Genomic DNA, 23293 nt, shown 5'->3' with positions numbered 1-23293 from the left:
AACTAAGTATGCTATATGTCAGGATTTAAAAGTAAACAATGGAATAGAAACGTCAAAATCTTTATTGAAAATTATAATTGGTCTATTACATTTAGATACGCTTAGCGCTGTTCCTGAAGGAGTCTCCTTGCAGGAGTTTTCTCGGCTGGAGGGCCTTGATGGGGGGCGGCGCGATAACGATGTTGAAGTAGTTACCCATGCGCGAGACCTCATTCCCGGCACTCCGCTGCTTGAAGTTATCATCGACCTTGGTATTGACGGTCAAGGGACCATTCGCGTTGATGGTGTTTGGTCCATCCATGTTGTCGGCGAAGTCCATGTTGTCGTCAGATCGCTTGGTGTGACTGCGGGACAGTCGCGCCGGGTACTTCTGTGGAGGCTGCGGTTTATCTTGAGCACGTTTTGCTGGCACTGGTATCCCCATCTGAGTTCTGGAATGTAAATAATAATTAAATTAATATCTTAAAGTATGACTTGTAAATAAGTGATAAAACTTTTCATGATAAAATTAATATTAATCTGTGTATCTCAGCTACAAAATAGACTGTTTTAAATTTTGTTTACGAATATTATTTTTTGTCTCAAATTTTATCCATGTCCGTGACATAATTTTGACGTAAAACGTAGAGTAGATTTTACGTCAAAATAATCTGTAACGAGATCTTTGACAAATGGCTTGTGTAGGTCGTCTCAACCTGAAGTGAAAAACGAGCTTCTAAGATATTGGTTGACATCATTGTCAAGTGTGTAATACGGTATATATTTTCCTTTTAAAGCGAAGATAAGATTTTCGTAGGCTTCACAAAGAATATCGAGACGTGATAAGGGCGTGTGTTAACAATATACGATCAAACCTACGGAGACACACGATGTGTCATTGCTTTGATAAAATATTTAATTTACTGTATTTTTACTATTATAGAGAGAAAGCGGCTATGGTAGGCACATTGTTTAGCTTCCAACCAATTGGAAAAACTAAGCTATATAATGGTTCTATAAATATCTTCGAAATGTATTTGTACACTAACAAATTAGTAATTTAATTTACTGTCTGGCCAGAGGGGAAAGTCTTCTTGTGTGCATTTTCATTGAACTGTGTGCACTAAGGTGCACGGTAACTGGGTACAATGGTTTACGTACGGTGAACAGTCTTGAGGCAGGACGCACTGGTGCGTGCGGTCGTCGCGCACGTAGGGCTCCTCGCAGATGCAGCCCGGCTCACAGTAAGGATAGCAGGGCCGCAGGTGGTTGCGCGGGTTGTCGCATGATACCTCCGCGCAACCACCGAAGCAAGGCTCATATGCCTCGTTGGGCCAGTAGCAAGCTGGAAACCATCAAGAGTATGATGTATTTAAATAATAAGAAACTTGTAAATAGATTGTAGGTATGATGGAAGAAATTACATTCATTTATTATGAAAATATACCTTTCCTACAATAGTTAAAAGCATTCCTGATAATTCTATAAGATACACCCTTAAAAATTCTTTAAATACATTTAACACCTAAAAAGCGAGCAATTTTTCACATCGGCACATTATTGGGTATCTTAGGGCACTAAATCTCGTTGCGGTCTAGACTTTTCCTTTTGTAGCCGTTTCCACAGGTCCATTACGGCTCCCAGGGGCGCTACTTGATATCCTCCGACTTACACGAGTAGTTTTAAACTTAGACAGCGTGCTTACATGAGATAAAATCAAATGTACGAGATTCCTTAAGTAAACGTGTGTTCTGAAGACAACAATATGTGTCATGTTAAGCAACCAAATGAAACTTCCTAAACTACATCAGTTATTAGACTACTACTTTCTTGTTTGCGCAACAAATGTGACGAACTTATTTCTGAAAAGTTTTCCAAGTTTTAATAGACTATATTCACATAAATAAAATTCACTCACCTTTCATAATTTTATCTTCATCTCTGCAAATCCCGTAGCGAAAACAGATTGCAGTTATCATAAAACCAGCCAAATAGTACATGTTTGTAATTGCCACGACACAACTGCTCATGTCGATTAGTACTAAGTGACTATCGGCTATTGTTTTGAAATTTCTTTTTTTTCGTGTTAGAATTTGCGTAGAGCGGCTTAAATCATAATTAATATATGAAGGGACACCTAGATGGGTTGTCATGCAGCGCAGTGGGTAGGTGTTTAGTAAACATCGAGAGAGACCGCTTAATCCCCTTCTGATTGAATTATTGCTCGCGATTTAATGTTATGGAGCGTCAGGTCACGTCCTGTTAGCACAATGGCGGATAAATGTTAATTGTAAAATGTTTAATTTCGTTTGACAGTAACCACATCACGGCACATACTTTTCACATATTATGATAATTTAAAAGAAATCGTTTGTCAAATTACGAAATTATAATTATCACTTTCCAAATAAACTTACAAAAAACATGAATGATCTTTATGAGTAACTTGCTCAGCATGTATAGTTTAACATGCTGAGCAAGTACTCTTTTTGTCAATTATGAATGTATATTGCGTTCATAATGTGCCGGCGAAAAGAATAAAAATATAATCATTTATTTTTATATGTGCATACTTATATATTTAGATATGTTTTCATATGTGTCTTTGTGAATTAATGTCTTTATTTGGTCTTTGTCTGGTCTTTATGTAATAAAGGATGAATATGTAAACATTAATTTATCGTTTACATATTTGTTCTGATAAAATATAGTTTATGCTGGTTTGGGGTACTTATATGTGAGTTACCTCACATACGCGATTCTAATCAATATAATATTTATGAAGTGAAATTAGCTAAGGATTGGAAGAGTAAGGAAAAGCGTGAATGATTCCTCGAACGATATTTGATGCCGTGGGTATTGTGAGTTGTTGTTTTATTTACCGTGATACGCGGCAAGTGTGCCGGAGCACCAATAAATTGTGTGACACGATGTGTTGAGGGGTCGAAACAAAGGTGTTTACCCGACTGGATGTCAAGTATATCGACACGAGACCTTCCCTCAATACCCCGGATTATTTCTTTCAGCCTTTTCCAGAAAATATAATGTGATTATCTTTATAGATGTCTTCAAACGAGGAATATTCTCACAAAGAGACAAAGCCGCGGCCGCTGCCCGCAGGACAATAAATAGTCCCTTCAGAATAGACAATAAATTGGGATTCCAATCTCTCCGGTGTTCCTGTCCTACACATCCTACGTATATAAATACTTGTAGCCGCATGATGTTTTGTCTTACAATTTAATACATTATTATGTTAACTATCACATGTTGATAAAGTTTTTTTCAGACTACTATTACTCATCATGAAGTAAAATCACTTATTATTGAAATGAAACTACTTTTACGGATTTTATCGCGGTTTAATTTTTTATTTTAGTTCCGATAAAATCCGTAAAAGTAGTTTCTTTTCAATGTCTAACATTCGCGTAAACCTAAGAAACCACCATACACTTATTAATTTATTTTTCAGTTTATTTATGAACTTCTTCTCAGCAAGTAAATGCTTTGCATTACTTAATTACTACGCGCTTCGACTCATCATTAGTTCATTAAGTTAAAAGAAATCTTAACATTTAATCAAAACTAATAACATATACTTATAGTAGAAATTTGAAGAATAAGTTTCTTTAACTAATAGGTAAGGAAATAAGTAGAATCACTTTGAAGTCAGATAATTTCCTTCGTCTGCATAATAGTTCACACTTTATTCAGCTTTATTTACTTTGTCTCTTATTTGAACTATATTATTAATTTTAATAGTAATTCGTATTACAAAGTTGAAAGTTATAGACACTGTAAAACTGACAGCAACCTCCATGAACTGTGTTAATTTTGGTATTTATTGAGGGGCCACGGTTGAATAGGTCTTTCAAATTCCCACTCGACCATTTATATTTGGTTTCACGGTCCGTCTGTTATGAATAAAAACAACGAATGAGTGGTTTTTTGTTCCGAATCCTTTGCGTTTTTATTTGCGAATTAGGTTCCTACGAAAATAGGAGAATTTATTTATATGGGTCGTTTAGACTGTGTGGATGTACCCTACTACAGTTTGTTGTACGAGGCAGCTTTAGCGACAAATGTTTGTATTTAATTTGTCATTTAACTTATCTGCATGGCACGCTACGCTAAAGCTTATAAGAGCCGTGGAGGACTGAGTAATGTGTGGTTTGTTCAAACTACACAAAATTGCCTGTAAGGTTCTTTGTCCATAGTTCTTCTTCCTTAATATGTGAACATTTTCCTTCACTTACAAACATTTGGTTTGACAGATAAGGATGTAGTTTCTAATTTATTTTTTAACCACGATCTGTTGAATTAAAGTAAGGAAGTAATAGCCTAGATCGTAGTTTATACGTATTGTTATTTATTCATCATATATCAGCGACTATCGTGTGTTGGTAAAATAATTTAGTCACGTAACCTCTCATCCCGTGGGACCACTTGATGTTGTTCATGCTTTAATAAACTAGAACACACAACAGCGGATAGTTATCTAATATTAGAGTTCACAGCTCCTGGCGTGTAATCACGATATTTTGATTACACGTTTAACATTTCTCTAATAAAGACGAGATTGGTATCAAAGACTGCACGGCTGCCGAGTGATTGAGGTTACCAGCCAAACACAATGTGCGCGACGTGTCACAGGTCGATCACCGCGTAGGACAAGAACTTATGTGATAAACAAACGCTTTTCCTGAGTCTGGGTATCTTTGTGCATGTGACTTGAATGTTTGTGAACACCCCACAACTCGAGGATTTAATTAGTTAGTGCAGGAGTCGTTTTTTAAGAAATAAAATAAAATAAAGACTCTACGAGTCTACACGCAGCTTCAAAAGTGTTTTGGTCAGGGTTTTTAAATCAGTATGACGCTGGGATGCTAAGATTTATCGCCGTCTCGGGTTATTGTTAACAAGTCGTTTCGTGTAGGTGAAGGGAAATTGAGGCGTTTCACATAAACGGAGGAAGGACCGAGATCCGCCTGCGAAAAATAGCTTACCCGATAAAATATGATTGGTTACGATCTTTTTTATTACGGGCGTAGGTACGAGGTGGTCGTGTTTGTAAATAAACCGAAACGTGCCAAGTGGGGAATGCGTCCCGCTTCTTATACGGTTGTAAAGTATTTTAGAATTCAGTTTGTTTTTTAATGATAATTTGATTATGTGTTTCCGTCAACTAGTATTCAGACATAGCATACATGTAATTAAGATTAGTCTTAACAGTTAGAATTTGAATAGACTGACTCAAAGTGTGATTATTAACCTAAAAGGCGGTACTGAGTAAAAGTTATGCAGTGGATGATTGTTTCTATCTAAGTTACAACGATTCGTATTTCTTCTGTATATGATCGGAGAACGTAAACAAATTCCCGCTTGTTACAATCAGCAATATTCACGTCTCCCCGAGTTAATTAGTTATGCATACGCTTACCAATCTACTTCCCGAGACGCTGTAAGTTACACATTCCCCACACGCGCAGTACAAATTACAAGTAAAACGATCTGCTGTCCCTTTAAATAGACGTCTCTCGATTGCACATCCCTTTCCTATCAAAACAAATATTAGCTTTTTGTTAAACGAATTGTGTCTTTAAAGTTTTGGGGATAGGGGTTATATTTGCGTGGGGTGATGGCAAAACAAGAAATGATCACCTAACCCGCGCTGGCCGGTCTCTGGGGTGTAAGAGTTCCAATATATTTGTGTGGGCTGCGACCTGGCAACTCTTCAAGATTACTGTCAGCAAATGGGACGCGGCGACGTGCTCGGAAAGGTAGATGCTCGATAATGCGACCTAGTGCAACTTCCGCTCACTTCCTTGGCTCTTGGACACCCCGATACTTACTCGACAATTTCGAAGTACAATAATTGTGCAGTTTTTTATGTTTATTTTGTCAGTATCGCTGGCTTATAATTTAAATTAGATATTAAGAGGTAACTGTAACAGTAACGGTAACTGTATGTATTGTTAACGTCGACATTTTGACAAGTTCTCATGTTGATCCGAAATAGATGAAGCGAACAAGAACAAAAAAAGTTGTTTTGATTTTCTTCACCTTGATCTACTGAATAAAGTTTTGTTTATTGAGGCTCAATGTTCTAAAACATACATATACCATATAACGCAAAGACTTTTGCATTGCAATTTAACATAAAACATTCTCATTTGCATCGCAAACTAACGTAATCTCTTTGAACTCGCTTAATAATAATTAAACAATAACTTTACAGTATTACAGTGCAGTGCACTAATACTCAGCGATCGTATAAAGACGAAACTACAAGACAAGCGTAGTTTAGTATCGTCATAAACATAAATAAACCGTCGACTAGGTATAGAGAATAATGCAATCGACGTGCGATTGCAAGCGCCGCACTTACATTTACTACTGTATGTTATTGCAATAACATTGCTACTGCTATATTTATATTCGGGACGTGGTCACGTGACACACTATTAACTGCATTGTCTAAGTAACTCGTGTTTGCTCCATCGAGAAACTCTCTAAAAGTTCTCGCTCTAGGTATCTCCAACCGAACGTGCTAGAATTTACCGTCTCATATATTTACGAAGTTGTCATTATCCGGGGAATAACTGTAACTTAAACCTAGCTTACGTGCAGCTCAGCTGAGCAAGAGCACAGTACATTTCAAAGGAAATATATTTCGATTGCAAATCGATTTTTAGTATCGTTGGTTGTAAAAAGAATAAATGTTAAAAGCTAATTATTTATCAGACTTGGGAAGTACTCCACTATAACAATTGAAGTAAATAAAAATACGGTCAGATCTGTAATAGCATATTGTACAACCCCAAGAGTTCCCCGCAAGTCTCATTAAACGTAATGAGGAACCAATAAACGCGCGATAATCGACGAGCGGAAAGAGAGTTAATTACAACACTCATTGACAAAGTTACTGCCTTCAGGAAGAGAGTAAAAGTAATATCTGTGTGAGCGGCGCGTAATTGAAAGCCGCGGTTTGGCTCAATAACAATAGAACCGGTACAGTAACGTTCGCCGCGTATAAATTAGGGAATTATATTAATCGCGGATAACGCGCGCCCGCCCCCGGTGCGCGCCTAACGAGGTTACTCTTGTTGCGGATTACGCCTCGACTTGTAGCTGGATATTACACTTTATTACGGTTCCAGTCTAGGAATCCGAGAACTTTAATTAGAAGATCCTCTATGAGGACGTAAACGTTTAAATATTTGCGCTCAACGTTTTTAAGCCGTATATAAAATTAAGTGACACTATCTTTTCAACACTAAGAAATACCCGTCGAGTTTTTCCTTCCAAGCGCGAGATTCTCGCTCAAGATTAATAACAAGATAAAAAGCAAGGTAATTCCTGAGAACATTAACGTTCCGCGCGATATTATTTATAATTTAATTTTCAGTTGTGCACGAAGCACAATCAATTTGGGAAAAGATTATGCGAGGGAAATTAACGCAAGATAACGCGGTATTAGGGGCCCACCTGGGGAAGGTTTACGTATTCTAGATAAGTAAATGTATTGCTCTCCATTACCAGAAAAGAGCAGATATTTCAGAGGAACACAGTCGGTGTGTAATTGTCGCTGCAATCTAAACGAGCCGCAATACAACTCACGGGAACGTCTAACAAGCTTTATCAGGACAAGTTCTGTAGGCCCTTTTGTTTATTGTGCCGCTCGATACCACGCCTCACATATTTTAATATTCCGTTCAAACAATTCTCTTGAAAATAATACAAACGTAAGATTATATATTTAATACTGTTTTACTTGTATCTATGTATGTATTCATCAATCACAAATTGGAAGCATCGCCCAACAATAGTCCGCAGTCGATGACGTAGCAACTTCCATTAATACAACTTGCTCTATCACTGGCTAGGAACGTCACTAGTTCCGCTACATCTTCCCCTTTTGTTATTTTCTTTAACGGCGAATTCATTTCGATGCCGAGGAACATTCTCTCGCAGTCCACATCGCTCATGCCGCCGCGGCGGAACAACTCCGTCTTTACAGGTCCCGGATTAACGGCATTCACTCGTACCCCTTTAGGAGACAGTTGTAATGCTGTACACTTTGTAAACATGTCAAGAGCTGCTTTGGACATGCAGTATGGTGTCATCATCGGCAAGGGCTTATTTGACAGTATACTCGAAATATTTACGATGTTCCCTTTAGTTTTTGCCAAATAAGGTGTTATTTTACTAGTGAGTAAGTATGTTCCACGTAGATTGGTAGTCATTACCGTGTCGAACGCTTCAGCCGGCGTGATGGTCGGTGAGATGGAGTTCACACCGGCGTTGTTTATTAAAACATCGATTTTCCCATATCTATTTACAGTTTCTTCAGTGATCCGTTCAAGATCAGTTTCCAAAGTAATATCAGCGACGATAGTGAGAGGTTGTAGTTGGTTTAACTTCTCGCACTGTTTGGCTACTTTATTAAGATTGTCGGAATTCCTACCTACTAGCGTTAGGGAGGCGGAGGACTTTGCGAATGCTACCGCGCAGGCGGCTCCTATGCCGGAGCTGGCGCCGGTAATGAGCACTACTTTATCGTGAAACATTGTGGAGGCCCCGCGCTCGACTGCGGGTCAGCGCTGCGAGCCCGCGCTATACACCCGCCGCACGACCTGCCACACTTCCGCGTCTCATACTGTGACATTCTGTGACATACTGTGACCGCAGACTCAAACTACGCTCTAATGTTCACTTCCTGGAGTATAGAATTTCATTTAATTATGTAACTCATACCTACACGCATTGTACTCCTAACTGGAACTTTCACACAACAAGAGTTACACAACCAACATATTAATTATAATCCTATTAGTATTGAGTCCCTACTCATTATTGAAGGAAGGTAATAAATAAAAACACATTTATATTCTTCATACATTTATTTGAGTCATCTCGATATACGAAAGACAACATTTAAAATTTGAAGCGAATTTTATTTACATAGTCACTTAGTTCGAATAGAAACTTATCATAAAAGCTCCCTAAATTGTCTTTGGCACTTGCTTTACATGAATACTTAAGTAGATTAATTAAGTTAGTTATGTTACCATAGAGATAAATAGAAGTAATGACTAGAAGAACAAGAGAAAAAGCGTCTACATGGGTGTCTGATAGTCGAAAACTGAATGTTATTATGTATGCATTCTTCTTATTCCAGTATTGAGAAAATATCGTCGTTTTCTCATTTTTATTTAAAGGAGGAAGTTTAATCTATGAAGTCCGAAAGACAACAAAATATTGTTTCATTTCTGTGAGGTTCGCAGGTGGACTCGCGGCCTTAGGCTCTGAAGATCGTGATGTCAATACTTGAGGAGGGAAACTGTTCCGTCTCCCAAGAGGGATTTGTAGCGGCTGTACGATTTGCATATTTATGTAGAGTCAATATTAACATTGCAGATTAGTTTTCTATGTGGCAAATATTAATAAATAATTGCTTTCCTCCTACTACTAACATAACTTAAAATATAGTATGTGGTTTCCAGTACATATTTATGATGGAGTTGTTCGTTTGCCGACTATTTCTCTCTCGAGTGATCTCCATATTTAATACATGGGATCTGAGACCCCAATATATGGACATAAGTAATGGTCTCAAGCCCTCAGTTAAAAAGCGAGGGCAGGAAAGTAAGTTTTCAGGAAAAGTATCTGATATGGGCTATTACAAGGAATGCTTCGCGATTATTATTATGATAGAGACTATTATGAGGCATTACTACTGATTATTATATATATATGAATGGATAGTATGAAAAGTTATACCACTGTAATGAAAGCGAATGATCCAACTAGGACGTTACTAGTTTCTGAAACGACTGACATACTACACATATTAAAATGGATGATGAAAGCTATATATTAACAGAATTCACTCGCTTAGGAAGTAAACTTGAAAAAGGAGTCATTTATGTAGAGATCATGTCCTGCTGTTTTGTATATTATGGCCAATAAAGTTAAAAGAAACATAATTGTGTTGATATTTATGACCACTCAGACATTCGGCGAAAGTTATGTGATTATACAGCCTTCACGGGTGGTGAGATTAATGATTACGAGGCGAGTAAGTTCTGTTAAATGCACTCTACCGTACACTAGCACATAGCCGAATAGTAGCCATAAAACACTCGTAACTTTGTACAAAAATGATGTGTGTAAACACTGGAGGGAGTGCGATACTGGACGTTTGTGTTATACCACCCTTATACACTTACCACCTTAACACTAACACGTACTTATACAGTAAGAGTCTAATTACAAATGGAGAGACATCTACTTAGTGAAATACTTAAGGTGAGGTGCAAACAAAGCAAAAACAAAAGGGTTTTCCGTAACTATGGTCTGTTGTGAGCTATCGATCACGTGACGGCTGTAATACCGCCGCCGTAATATACGGAGGTGTTAGGAATGAGCCGCACGCTCCCGGAGATTAGTACGTAGCACATCGTAAACAAAATACGCTCATATTTGTGGCATGTAGGGCGGCCGGCGGACACTCCGCCCGGTCGATATACCACCAACCAATATATTATTATTTTGTTCGACGAACCGTGAAGGAGCTACCAGAATATCTCGCTGGCAGCCATTTTTAAATTAATTTCGATTCACTTATGAAAAATATTTTCGATGAACTGGAAACTCGAAAAATAAATATTTTTGTTTTGATTTTGTACTTGGAACAAAATAAAATATTTGGAAATTAGCAAACAATATAAATTTTGATGTTACTTACAAGGTATTTCGCCTACACTTAACACATTTCCTTGTGTTACAAAGCAGGTACATGTGACTCTTGTCTTACAATTTATAACATAAAGAAGCTTCATAGTACGACGTTTACGCTCTACTTAATTGATATTACCCTTACAAGAGATATAAGATCATCTCTACATAATAAAAAACATACAATTAAATAGGTACTACGTAATTACTAAGATTAAAGACTAGGTTTTATAAAAATAATCAATGTGTCTACTCTACTTCTAGAAGCGGCTGTACATATTTGTTTAAGATGTAAATTATGTACAATTATTTTCCATTTCCGTGCCTAAAATATTATACTAATTAGAAAAATCTAGACAATAACTAGAGCTAGACACTGAAATTGAAAAAGTCACTACTTAGGTATAATCGAAAATCTAAAATTCGAGATCACAATATCGCTTGGCAATATATCCTTATGTATAACGACTAGCATCTAGGTGAGATCATAGAAACATCTCGAATGTTCTTTGTAAAATAATGCATCGTTGATTAGTTGTAGAAGTAAGCTCACTCGGACTGGGTTGTTTAGGACTATGCAAACGAGCATTGATACATTGGGACACAGCCTTTAGATTAGGGCTATAAATTCAAAGCATACATTTTTTCAATGATCAGTTGAGTACATTGTTGAATCATGAAGGGTAATTATACCCTTCTTACATAATTATCATTCAAGCTAAAAAAACATGTGTCAATTTGTAAATATTAAAAGTCGTAAAGTTGTAGTTTTTATGTCGAATCTGCATTTTAACTCATCGTTTCCGTCTTTAGAGTTCCTGTGTACACGACTAGGCGTTCTTAAGATGGTGCGTGTCGTGGTCGCAGCGGCGCAGCACCGCGAAGTGCGTCATTTGGAAAGTGTTGGAGGATCGACTCCCGCGCTCCAGCGTGCCCGTCATCGTATAGCCCATGTTGAAGTCCGCCTGCGTCACGTTCGTCGTCAGGTATAGCTGGACATAAAGAAATATGGTCAGATTCAGGTCAGTTGTCCCAAAGATTATGGAAAAATGTGATAAAGTTTCGTGAAAGAAAAAAATACTGCAGACGTTGCGAATTTTCAATAAAATAAGTAAAAAATGCCTTTATTATTTTATTTTTCGTTAGTGACGCGATAGCCTCACTAAAATTATCATCGCTCATCGAAAATTACTTTAAGTAACTAACCTTAAAGTCGGCATCCGTCCCCATATGCTTGAAAGTCCCCACGATGTAGACTGCGTTAGCGCCACTTATCACCATGCGCGCATGAGTACTATGCCTGGAACAAATAATCACAACTGAACACCGAATCTCTAAGTATCCTTATAAAAATAGAAGACTACATGTCAGACCTTGATTGATAACATTTCACACTCTTCATATACCAGAAAAATACAATAGATGTGTACTGAAATTTCCAGAGAGGAACGATAAATAAAATAAAAGCAAGAGATAAAGTCTGTGTTTAGGTGTACGTCGAGCGACAGATAATGTGTGACATGGCCGGCCGTTTGTCACCGCGGCAAGAATTAGTGCGACACGCTCACCTCAGCCCGCGGCCACGTAAGGGCACTGCGGGCCACCTCGGCCACATCGGCCACCTTGTGTTACGGAGGCGAGCGGCGTGATTTATCTGTGGTCGACTGCCTCATAACTACTGCCCCTAGGAATTATTTGCTCTACGACATCGGACACGTGTACCTCGTGATAAATTGTTTTCCACACCTCAGTTTTAGTTGCATAGTTCTGGAAGAATATTAAAGCATTGTGTAAGCACAATGTTTCGTTACATTGTTCAAATATATTTGGGTACATTTATACAATGGTTTAGTTTACTAAATGATTATCGGGATTTCCCTTTTATTCCCGATTTATTTATGGCCGGAAATTTCATTCTTTTCGTCTCAAATAATCTTATAAAAAAAGCAAAACTTGAAATATTTTAAAAGGTAGGTAACCTAAATTCCAAAAGTTTCTTAACGAAAGCAAATTTTATGCGTACCGGTATCAAAGGTTTGGAAGACGGCAAAATGTGGAAGTCCTTCCGCGTTACGCAAACTAATTTTAAGAGAAAAAGTCACGTGTAAAGTTGGGAACTTGAGTCTCCCTGATGCATTTTGGAAGGCCGAGGGCTCTGTATGCCGCGCACGTATCCCAGTTAGTAGGGCGCGAATCCAGCACGTACCTATAGAGGCTCTAACGGGCCTGTAATGGCCGCCGCCCTATAATAGCTGAGAACACTCCGACTACTCACCACCAAATTAAAATCCCTAAATGCGTGCTTCGACGTTCTTTCGTTCGACGTAAACGAAATTAAATCGACGTTCCCAAATTAGAGCCGATGTTGCAAAGTTCTATTCGGGTAGCGTCGATATTATCGGAATTCCAGAACGGTATTTGCTATTGTAAGATTTTACTGACAGCCATACTCATTCTAATGTCGCCCATGCGAATTATTAAATTACACAAACGAAATAAATTACGTACTCAGTCAAAATATTTAAATATTTTTTGTGAAATTCGTCTCGATTTTTCATTAAATTTATAGCCTCTTCATAAAACTGTGTAGACCGCCCGAGTATTATGAACTAGACAAACTAAAACTTCATCGTCCTAACGCCATAATAAACTCACAAATTTTAAGTAGGCCCTTAAAATTTGCGAGTTTTATATCTATGGGTAATAGGGCGAAGCGCAAAGCTATCAGTGCGGGGCTATCGTGAGATACAACTCATTTAGGCAAAATAGTGCGATGGCCAGCAATAATCGCTAACTGCTGCCGCTTAACTGTCGTGTCGTAGCTTCGACGTTTTTCTCCAAACAAATTTGTATTCCACAATTCCTCTGGACTGCGAGTCCCTAATGTAGGTACTTAATGAAATGGGCGTTTAGTATTGTTAAGCTGGATGTCAATTTAAGTGATAAATCAAGAAACTCCTTTTTTAATGGTGTTTTTTTTTATTATTTAGCTTGCTTTAAGAATATCAGTAAAACATTTTCGAGTCAACATCCCGTCGTAGAGTTAATATTATAAAGGCGTGATAATATAGCACCTCGTCGCGTTAAGCCTTTTAGCATCCGCCATCTTTATTTACGGCACGTTCGCGCCACTTCTCAGTGTTGCGATCGCGCGATAGTGGCGCCGCCGCCGGCCACTTCCCGCCGTTTGTCAAACAACGGCTTAGCGCTCACCTGCACCGCAGCGGTTAATTGCGAAAAACACGTTACCGTGCAACAAACATGATATAATGTTTCCTCTCCGCTCTGAAGGCGTTAATTATATTTTTCACTCTCAGTCCTCGTTTTACGGAAATTTTGTTTGGGATTTTCGCTGAAATCACTTTGTGAATAATGTTGTAATCAAAATTGGGTGGCTTATGTTTTGTTTGCAACGCTGTTGTCTGTTTTAGGTTGTAACTAGTAAAAAAATCCTGCATAATTATAAAGTTTTGGTAGTTTCGTAAAAAGCACAAAAAGCTGAATATGAATTTATTCTGATACTAGCAGACCCAGCAAACGTTGTTTTGCCTAATAAATTATTTCTAGTTGTAATTTTTAATGCCACATTATGACAAAAATAATAACAAACAATTTCGTCCAAAAAATAAAAAAGTTTTTTAGAGTGAGCAACCCTTATCACTTAGGGGTGTGAAAAATAGATGTCAGTCGATTCTCAGACCTACTGAATACGCATGTAAAATTTGGTAAAAATCGGTAAAGCCGTTTCGGAGGAGTACGGTAACTAACATCGTGACACGGGAATTTTATATATTAGAAGATGTCGTCTTACTATTTATTTGTAGTACTAACACTACACTAATTCCTTATTTGTCATTTGTAACAGACTCTCGACCTGGCCTAGTTCAACTCTAAGCTCCTAGCTTAGAAATAAGTGTAACATTCCACTTCGAGGCCAGGCATTCCAATTAGGAAAGCTTATTTAGCTTGGTTTGGTTTAAATTAATAATAAATTAATTGGAAATTTTATTTGTGACTTGCATTGTTTAGCTTTTTGGTCGGAAAAACTAATGATCTGATCATTCTGATTTTTAATATTTGTAAAAAAATAAAAAACCATGTAGCAGCTAGCGTAGGTACTATTTATAATGTGATTCAATGTTTGTGTTTTTGTCCATGGGATAATTAAACATACTTTAAACGAACAAAAAGAAATACAGGAGAAGTTTTCTAAACAGATTATTTTGTTCGTTACCGTCTAGTGCCGGCGACTTCGACAACCTTGCAGCGCGAGCGGCGCCACCAGCTCGGCTGCAGCGTCCAGTACGAGGAGGACGCGCTGCGGGCCCAGCCCTCCTCCGGGAACATCAGCACCTACCGGCAAACACAACACAAGTCAATAATAGAAATACACCACAATCATTTCATTAATTTGTATTGTAAAATTGACGGAATCAAAATAAGATTGAAGGCCAAATTTAATTAATTTAAAACCTCCGCCGACCTCGACCGAAGGAGCCCGCGATTGATGTTATTCTTACAATCATGCTGCTCGACGGCAATAATTCACGAGAACTGCTATCTTCAATATAAGAACGTAAACGAGGGCTTCACGAAACGTTGAGTACGAATTAACTAAATTACAAAACTTTACAAGCCTTTCGACGCCGGCTTGAAAAATAGCTTTTTGACTAAAACTAATATTGCAGGCCTGAAACAAAACAGAGCGGAGTTGTAACGAAGTTGTTTCAGACTCTCGAGTTTACAACCGCGGGCGATAGGAGAGCGTGCCCGCTCTGCGCTCGTTTACGTTTACAGCGGGAGCAGTTCCGCTAGTCGCGCCATCGATAACGTAAACGCGGAAGCATATTGCCACCGAGACTCGTTCGGTCGATTGGCTCCTGGCATTCCGTCCTCATTTTCTTCGCCGAGTCTCGAGCAATTTTTTTTTCGTAAAATGTTTTCCTGCTTTCGACAATATTGCGCCAGTTTCAAAGAGGCAGAGTCATCGAGGATAAAATCGCTTTCACATTGAGTGAGCACACTAATGATTGAGTTCCGCGCGGCGGTGGCACGGCGGCGGCGCGCGGCGCGGCGCTCGCACGGGGACACTCGCGTCCGTTCTGCTCGCCACCGGCCCTTTGATCAATGTACTTCTCTCTATTTAATGGATTTAAAAGCATTTCATTGTAACGGATTTTCAAATGTAAGGATTTGATCCCAGCCAGTCTAAATTAAAATACCAATGTAGACGCAAATGCAAATCTCTAGTGTCACTGAACCAAGATATTTAATAACTGGGATATTTAAATAGAGGTAAGGATGAGAGTAGAGGTAAGGATAAATGAGGTAAGGAAAATGCAATTTAATAGCTACGTATATCAATAGTGCTGTGACCAAATTAATACAGCTGTTTAATGTTCAAAGGACGTCTGTGGCTCTGACTGCTCGTAATATAAAGCTCTACGGGATGGTCGGAATTTGGAAAGTCACGTCTATTCCCCGCGGTGTGTGCCAACTCGCCGATGTCCATTACGAGTTTTGGATAGATAATTCTGGCGAATGTTTAAACATAACCATTTGGATATCTCGGTAATAGAGATTCCAACGAGCTTAATAACCTTAACAGAATAATTCATCAGAGCATATTACCGTATGGTATGCTTAGAACATAAATACACGAAAATGACACTCAAGCATAAATTTCGGTTATAAATATAGAGAGATAAATGTTTTACCTGGGTGTATGCATATCCTATTTAAGTTGTATGTAAAATTAGATCTAGTACACCTCTTAATATTTTGTTCTTGATAAATTTATCAAGAAATACTTGTATTTATACAAGTACTTTAAAAGCCTGAACTAATACTTCAGACGTTTTGAAAAACCTATTACGTCTCCGTGCCATTATCTATTAAGAGCGAATTTTTATTTCGGGCCAGACAAAACCTCTTCAATGACAACCATTAATATTCAAAAGCCCTTGCGGTGGCATCTACCACCACCTTTTTATATGAAGCAATCAATTCGCGGCTCGAGAGTCGTCCAATTACGGGCCGATCTCGAAACGATCTATTAATTACTTGGTGAACTGTGCGACTCAATCATACGTGCGCACTCCAACCTACAACAACTTGTTCTAGTTTACGCGTACACTATTATGGAGTTTAATAGGTGCCTGTCATACTAGAAATACCTCATGTAGATCTGCGCGATTGCAGGTTGTACTGGGATAAGAGCTTAGCTATGGTCACCAGGTTTAGTTAGCACATACAGGTTTAGTTAGCTTTGGACCATATTATTTCCATAAACGAATTTACGATCAAATATCAAGCATAAAAGCAGAAGAAAATAATGTTCTTTTTTATCAAACGCTGGTCTGTAGGAATACACAAAGGGAAAATACTTTAATATTTTAAAATGTCGATGCAGATTACACGGAGCGCAGTCGATAGTCACGCGCAGGCACTTGACACTCGAGAGCTGCCGGCCTCGCCTGCATTTACACCCGGAGCGGCGCGACCCGTGAGCATCAATTTACTACAAGTGCAAAGCCTCCAGACTACGTTTTAATGAATTTGATTTTAAACGGAACATCTCTATAATACTATAATAATGTTGGCACAGGTCGCGTCAACAGCCGATGCGTACTACGCTCCAATTGACGGTACTGAATAAACATGTTAAAATTTAATACGCCGTCCATTCAATGAAAGCGTTACTTTAAATATTGGATGCGCTTTGTAAACAGTAATTAATTATTGTCCACATATATAATTCATGTTTATATTTATTCTTGTCGCTCTGTGCTAATAAAATTTCGGCTGGTATTTTTCTACGTTCGTCAGTAAACACCAGGTATATTGCTATTTATGTAAACATAATATACAATACTATTCTCGTCACGCATAAGTAAGCAGGAAAGCGGGCTTTGTCTATAAGAACGTACCATCCTGTCCAAATATCACAAAAACCTTCACTATATTTCCGAGAAATTATTAGTATTTCCTCTTTTGTTTCTCCACGATAAAGCGAAAAATAATATGACTATGTGCAGAAATAAGTAGTGGGTTTACGGCAGAGTAATGTAATTCCTTGTTCTATAGTGGTTTGAGCCGACGCGCAGTAATTGGATTTAGTCTGGACTGCGAATACGAAGTGAGGATTACAGCTTTAAGGGGCTCTACTTATTATACAATTTGCAGAACTTCTCAAACTTACCGAGTGTGTAGTAACATATGATTTTAGCTTTCATATTTAGAAGATGGTTCTAATTTGTGAATTGGTATATTCTAAACATTTAACTCCTTATAAACAGCGTTCGAAAAGGCATATACTCGGTTCCTGTTACTTTTCGGTATAAAAAATAATTATATTTTTAATAATCTATGGGTTTATCCATTCAAGTATAAATATAATAACACAATATGTGTGATGTCGACCTTTAATCTTGGCTGTTCTGATCCGAGGCTCGGAAGTTTGCTCGGACATTATCAGTATTTTATATTGCGGATATGTTTGCTCGGTTACACGAGTTTGTTTAGGTCCCGGCGATTGATTTATGACAATAAGTTGACTGGACGCCTCGTAACATGATATCACAAATACAACGTTATGTAGGAAAGTCTCCGCTATTGGATCAACAGATTGTATTGCCTTTCTTTCCGAGACATTCAATCGTAGATTTTCCCTTATAGCATTACTAACATATTGCTTGTACAATGACTGTTACAGTATCCTGGATAGTATCGCAAATAGCAAGAGTTTAGTATCATTTGTCTGCTGTAAATCTATTGCGTACAGAAAAGAACTTTCTATTCTATTCTACTGTTACTACACTAGGAAAAATACTTATAATTAGCTATCATTGTGTTTTAGATCTTTAGCCCTACAGTGCTGAGTGCTGTGATGTGGTGTATATCTTTTTCTCGGCACAATGTGCTTTGTCATTGAAAACGAATAATGACTCGGACCCACAATTTGCTAGATAATCAACAATTCATAACAGCTGTATTAAATTGGAAATTAATTTCAGTTATCCCGAGAGACTGAACATAAATCTGTAAATCAATTACTGTTGTTATTTACTAGTTTCGAACTGAAATGAGTCTCAAAATTATGAGAGCATATATTATATACACACCACGCTTGCTGTGTGCGATATGAAAAAAGTTATAAACGGCATTCATTAACTCTTTCGATCTCTACTCGTGGGGCTAAATTCCAAGTTTAAAGTTTTAATTTTTCAATATGATTATGACTTGCTAATTAAGCCTCCTTAGTCCATAGTTATGCGCCTTCATTGACAGTCACACCATGTAGCAGAGACGCGTCTAATTAAAAGTTTGAGTATTTTTCCTCGTGTGTATGAACTTAGGAAGGAAGTTGTGACTCGAGATGCGGGTAGTGGGTGCCGGCGTTATCTCTGAACTTCCCTCATTAAGTTATACGTAAACCAAGCCCGCGTAAGTACTACTTATAAGCCACGCGAGCTCGCGACCCCCACAATGTTATCGTCACGGAGTATTTTAAACTAGTCGCTCACAACTCGCCAGTGAAATGTTTCAAACTTTCTTATATTAATAATATGTGTATATAAGTGAGACACAAATGGTGTAATCTATACTCTATACTAATATATAAAGCTGAAGAGTTTGTTTGTTTGAACGCGCTAATCTCAGGAACTACTGGTCCAAATTGAAAAATTACTATAAACCATGACGCTGCGACTAATAGGAGCGAAGATACAATGAAAAATGTGAAAAAAACAGGGCAGTTATAAATCATAACTTAAATCTTCTACCCACGGGGACGAAGTCGCGGGCAACAGCTAGTGTTTTATATATAAAAAATAACAACTGAAAGTTTCATAAAAAATACGCATATGTTCTTTGTCTCTGATCTATAATTATTCATAAAACAAACTTTTTCAAATTTAAACTTCGCATCGGAATGTAAGTTGAAATAAAATTCTAGCGAGCAGATGTCCAATTTTGATATCACTAGAGAACTTAAAGTTTTGCAACAAAAACTTTAGTTCGCAGCTTACAGAACTCCCGACAGTAAAAGAGCAAAGCAATAAACAAATATGACTGGTGCAGTATTACGCGAAGTTTCCAAGAAGGAGCCGAGCTCGGAGTAAACTTGTACTGGCGTCCTTTGCTTTAGTAAATACGTACAATTTACTTGGTAGTCATCCATATTGACAGGCGGGTGGGCCGAGTGTGCGGGCCGCGGTCGCCGGTCCCGTGTCAAAATTTAATTAACCTGTGCCAGCGGAGAGCGCGCACACACACCGAGTGATGGCGCTCGCCGCACACTTCATTGGCTTTCATTACGAACTAGCGTTTCTACACGTGCTTTGCTAATAAAACTAGCTTGAATTACGCTACTCATTCCAGCTAAACTAATTAAATTTGAAACTAGAGCATTCTCTAATCTCGAAAATATATACGAGCGAATGAAATGGCATACCTTCCTACTTTATTTTAGCTTACCTGCAGTGTTACGCTTTCAGTTAATCAAACGTTTAGGTATATGTGTGCCTTACGGCTTACTGTCGCGATGGAATACCTACAACAGTTGGGATTGCTAGCACTTAGGGACAAGTGACATTAAGCAGTCGGCTTCCCTCCATTAACTCCAACAATTTACATTGCATGTTAAGTAGGGGCAAGTAGCTACGCACTACTAGTCGCTCAGAGTAGACCCATCAGTCTGAGAACTAAAGCAAATAAACCAATTGTGCTGGTGTTTGCTCTTATATTTTATATATTAGAAATGAACTTAGTACCTCAAGTGTAATTTCAAACCTATATTTTTATATTATACATTTAATATTTTTTTAAAGGAATTCACGTCAATAGCTACCTATCTGTGGTCTCTCACAGCAACTTGCGAGACATTCTATTGAAGTATACAACAAAGCTAGACATACGATAAGATACAGACGGTTTCGGCATTTTCTTACAAAATCGAATCAGGAATAAGAAGTTCCATTGACCAAGATGACATAGTCTGAAGGATTAGCAAGTTTAATTAGAGATAGAAAAACTTTTATTACTACTAACATACTTATACTAGTATTACACACTTATGAAAGTTCTTTAACAGAAAACAAACCTGTTTCAGCGTTGTCTATGTACGAAAAAGGCTTTATAGGCGAAAAAGGCAGGATTCAGAAGTGAGCGGAAATACTCCGTTACGTCTATAGATTCGTAGAGTCATAAACCAAACCTATCCATAGTTTAGTGCTGATAAAACTGAACGCTACGTAAAATACTCGAACAACTTTTGAACATTGACCTCTTTCTGACATCAGCTGCGGTTTACAACAGCGCACAACAATGTTAACAACTCACATTTTATTGTAAAACGTGTGTATTTGCCGGCGCCCGCAGCTACGGGTAGCACGGTACTGGGAGCTGCCAATTTACAGTTTGATGACGCGACAAAGGGTCGGCACGCCCGCGCCGTACCAGCGCCCGAATACACGATACCGTTCTAACTCAATTTCCATGACCGATCCCAATTTGGCCACAAAGACATTCGGACACTATTGCTCTTTGGATTTTAGCTTGTATTTCCAGATTTTACTAGTAATGGACTGGGGAACTTCGTTTGATTTCAGGTTTGCTTTTAGATATCTCTCACGTGTAACCGTATCTGCAACGTAGCTGTAAAAAATCTTGTCGCCATTAATTATTTTGAATCTGAACAACGAACTACGGAAAGCGTTACTTGTTAAATGCTAACATTAATAAAAAAAAACTTACATCGAAAATAACAACACAACACTTAGGTATACTTAATGGATATTTGATATGTCATTATACCCGAAATGTCTCCTGTCTGATGGCTATCATCTTTTGTCACTCCCAGCTTACGTCACGAGCCCCTGAGAGGCGACACATCACGCGTCACGAGAATACCAACACACATTATGTTACATCGAAACGATAAAATCACGCGATTACTGCTAATCCCACCCGCGAGGATCTATATGACCGCTGTCTAGTCTGTATGGTCCTCGGTGCAAAGTTTATTTTATATACAACAATTGCCATCGATTTGGGATTAAATGGAATTAGCGAGTAATGTTATTTAGGGCGCATAGTTGTCACAAATACGCGAAACAACGCATACATTATGCAATTACCTTGTGCATAATTACTGGAACACGAAACATCAATGGAATTAGTGTGCATGGGTTACCATTTTATAAACAGTTCGTGCAAATTAAATTAAATGTGTTAAAATTAATTACAGAACTCTGTACATGGGAGCTCTGTGTTGTGGACGATTGGTAATTTCCGCGAGTCTTTTGCAGCTAACATACAAGGAAATTAAAGCTCGCTAGACACACGCTGCCCAGACAATTGTATTACAGAATGTTGATTCAACCAACAAATCAATTTTGTACAACCGAGGCTTTTAATTGGACAATAAGGCGAATAAATTGGAAGAAATAATTTTGTTTGCGGTTAATCGGGTGGCTTTCTTGGGGTTGCTAGGCAACGGGGGGTGACAACAAGGTCCGCCCGAGGCACGTCGCGACGTAGGGTGATGTGGCTTATCAGATAATTGACTGCAACTAGTGGTGACACGAGAGGAATTGCACGGAATGCTCCCCGAAGTGCGCGCCTCATCTTATTTGTGTCACGTACTGAATTGACGATCACTCGATATGTAAATTGACTTAGTTCCTGAATAACAATGTCATGTATTTACAGTACAGGTTAACTAATAACCGCGGGGTTTATTGCTCAATGGATTATTAATCAACGGAGGAACCAACGGCGCTTTAGTATCTATAATTATAATTTTAATCAATGATATACAATACGGGAGGTGGCATGGTCTATAAAATCGATTACAAATATCAGATCTGTAGGATACGTATCGTCAAAATTCGAGGCACGAGTTAATAAATCGGAAACATCTTGGCAATCGTATTGCGCTGTAAGTAAAAAATGTTGGCAGGCTTACATAGAGGGCTCGGCAGTAATCTATTTTGTATGTATGTATATTTGTAAGTTGCCGAGCCTACCCTGTTATCACCATATATTTGACTTGTGACCTTTATTGGGAAACTACTCTGCGGGTCGAACCTATTACTGCGGTAAATCAAGTATTTGCTTTTATGGCCTGTTAGAAGATTTATAAATAAACTAAACCTTTATTTATTGGGTCAACTACTCCAATTGATATGTCTTGCATACTCTAAGAGTACCTTTTTAAGAATTAAATAAACTTTTTAAAGTTCAAGAGTAAGGCTTGTGAGGTACATTTATACATAAAGCTACGTTTGGTCAATAACTGTACAACAATGGTTGGTAGGTCTAATTCCCTTAGGCCATGCGGTGAACTAATTTGAAGAAAACTTCTTATGAATTCCAAATTTCGTAGGAATAAAATATTTCATGTCAAATACAAGAGATTAGAAACATTTAACGATTTTTGTATCGATATATGTATATATATTAGTTTAAAAAAAATGTCGTCGGTTAGGTGATTGTACATATATTGTTATACCTATTTAAATAATAAACATGTACAAAAAACATCATGAAATGCACACATATACTTAATAAA

General features: G+C 38.0%; 3 protein-coding genes across 4 annotated transcripts in view; all 3 read right to left on the bottom strand.

The window, feature by feature from the left end:
- Positions 1–46: 46 nt before the first annotated feature.
- LOC113492967 lies at positions 47–2303 on the bottom strand. Its single transcript, XM_026870723.1, has 3 exons — positions 1898–2303; positions 1141–1324; positions 47–431 (listed from the first exon to the last, which is right to left on the bottom strand). The coding sequence occupies exons 1-3, from the start codon at positions 2130–2132 to the stop codon at positions 92–94; spliced, it is 759 nt and encodes a 252-aa protein (XP_026726524.1). The 5' UTR covers positions 2133–2303; the 3' UTR covers positions 47–91.
- A 5432-nt stretch (positions 2304–7735) lies between these two features.
- LOC113494784 (3-oxoacyl-[acyl-carrier-protein] reductase FabG-like) lies at positions 7736–8631 on the bottom strand. Its single transcript, XM_026873291.1, has one exon. It carries the CDS (start codon positions 8547–8549, stop codon positions 7779–7781), a length of 771 nt encoding a protein of 256 aa, XP_026729092.1. The 5' UTR covers positions 8550–8631; the 3' UTR covers positions 7736–7778.
- Positions 8632–11534: 2903 nt separating this feature from the next.
- Positions 11535–23293, bottom strand: part of LOC113492938 — a 35133-nt gene continuing 23374 nt past the window's right edge. For both annotated transcript variants that reach the window (XM_026870687.1, XM_026870678.1), the window contains 3 exons: positions 14954–15072; positions 11926–12019; positions 11535–11711 (listed from right to left, as the gene is read on the bottom strand). In XM_026870687.1, coding sequence (XP_026726488.1) covers positions 11550–11711; positions 11926–12019; positions 14954–15072 — 375 coding nt within the window. In that variant the 3' untranslated portion in view covers positions 11535–11549. The remainder of the gene's footprint in view (positions 11712–11925; positions 12020–14953; positions 15073–23293) is intronic.

This window comes from Trichoplusia ni, chromosome 1, assembly GCF_003590095.1.
Source record: "Trichoplusia ni isolate ovarian cell line Hi5 chromosome 1, tn1, whole genome shotgun sequence".
NCBI classification, from domain to species: Eukaryota; Metazoa; Arthropoda; class Insecta; order Lepidoptera; family Noctuidae; genus Trichoplusia; species Trichoplusia ni.
The sequence above is the reverse complement of the archived record's forward strand: the minus strand, read 5'-3'. Positions and strand labels throughout refer to the sequence as shown.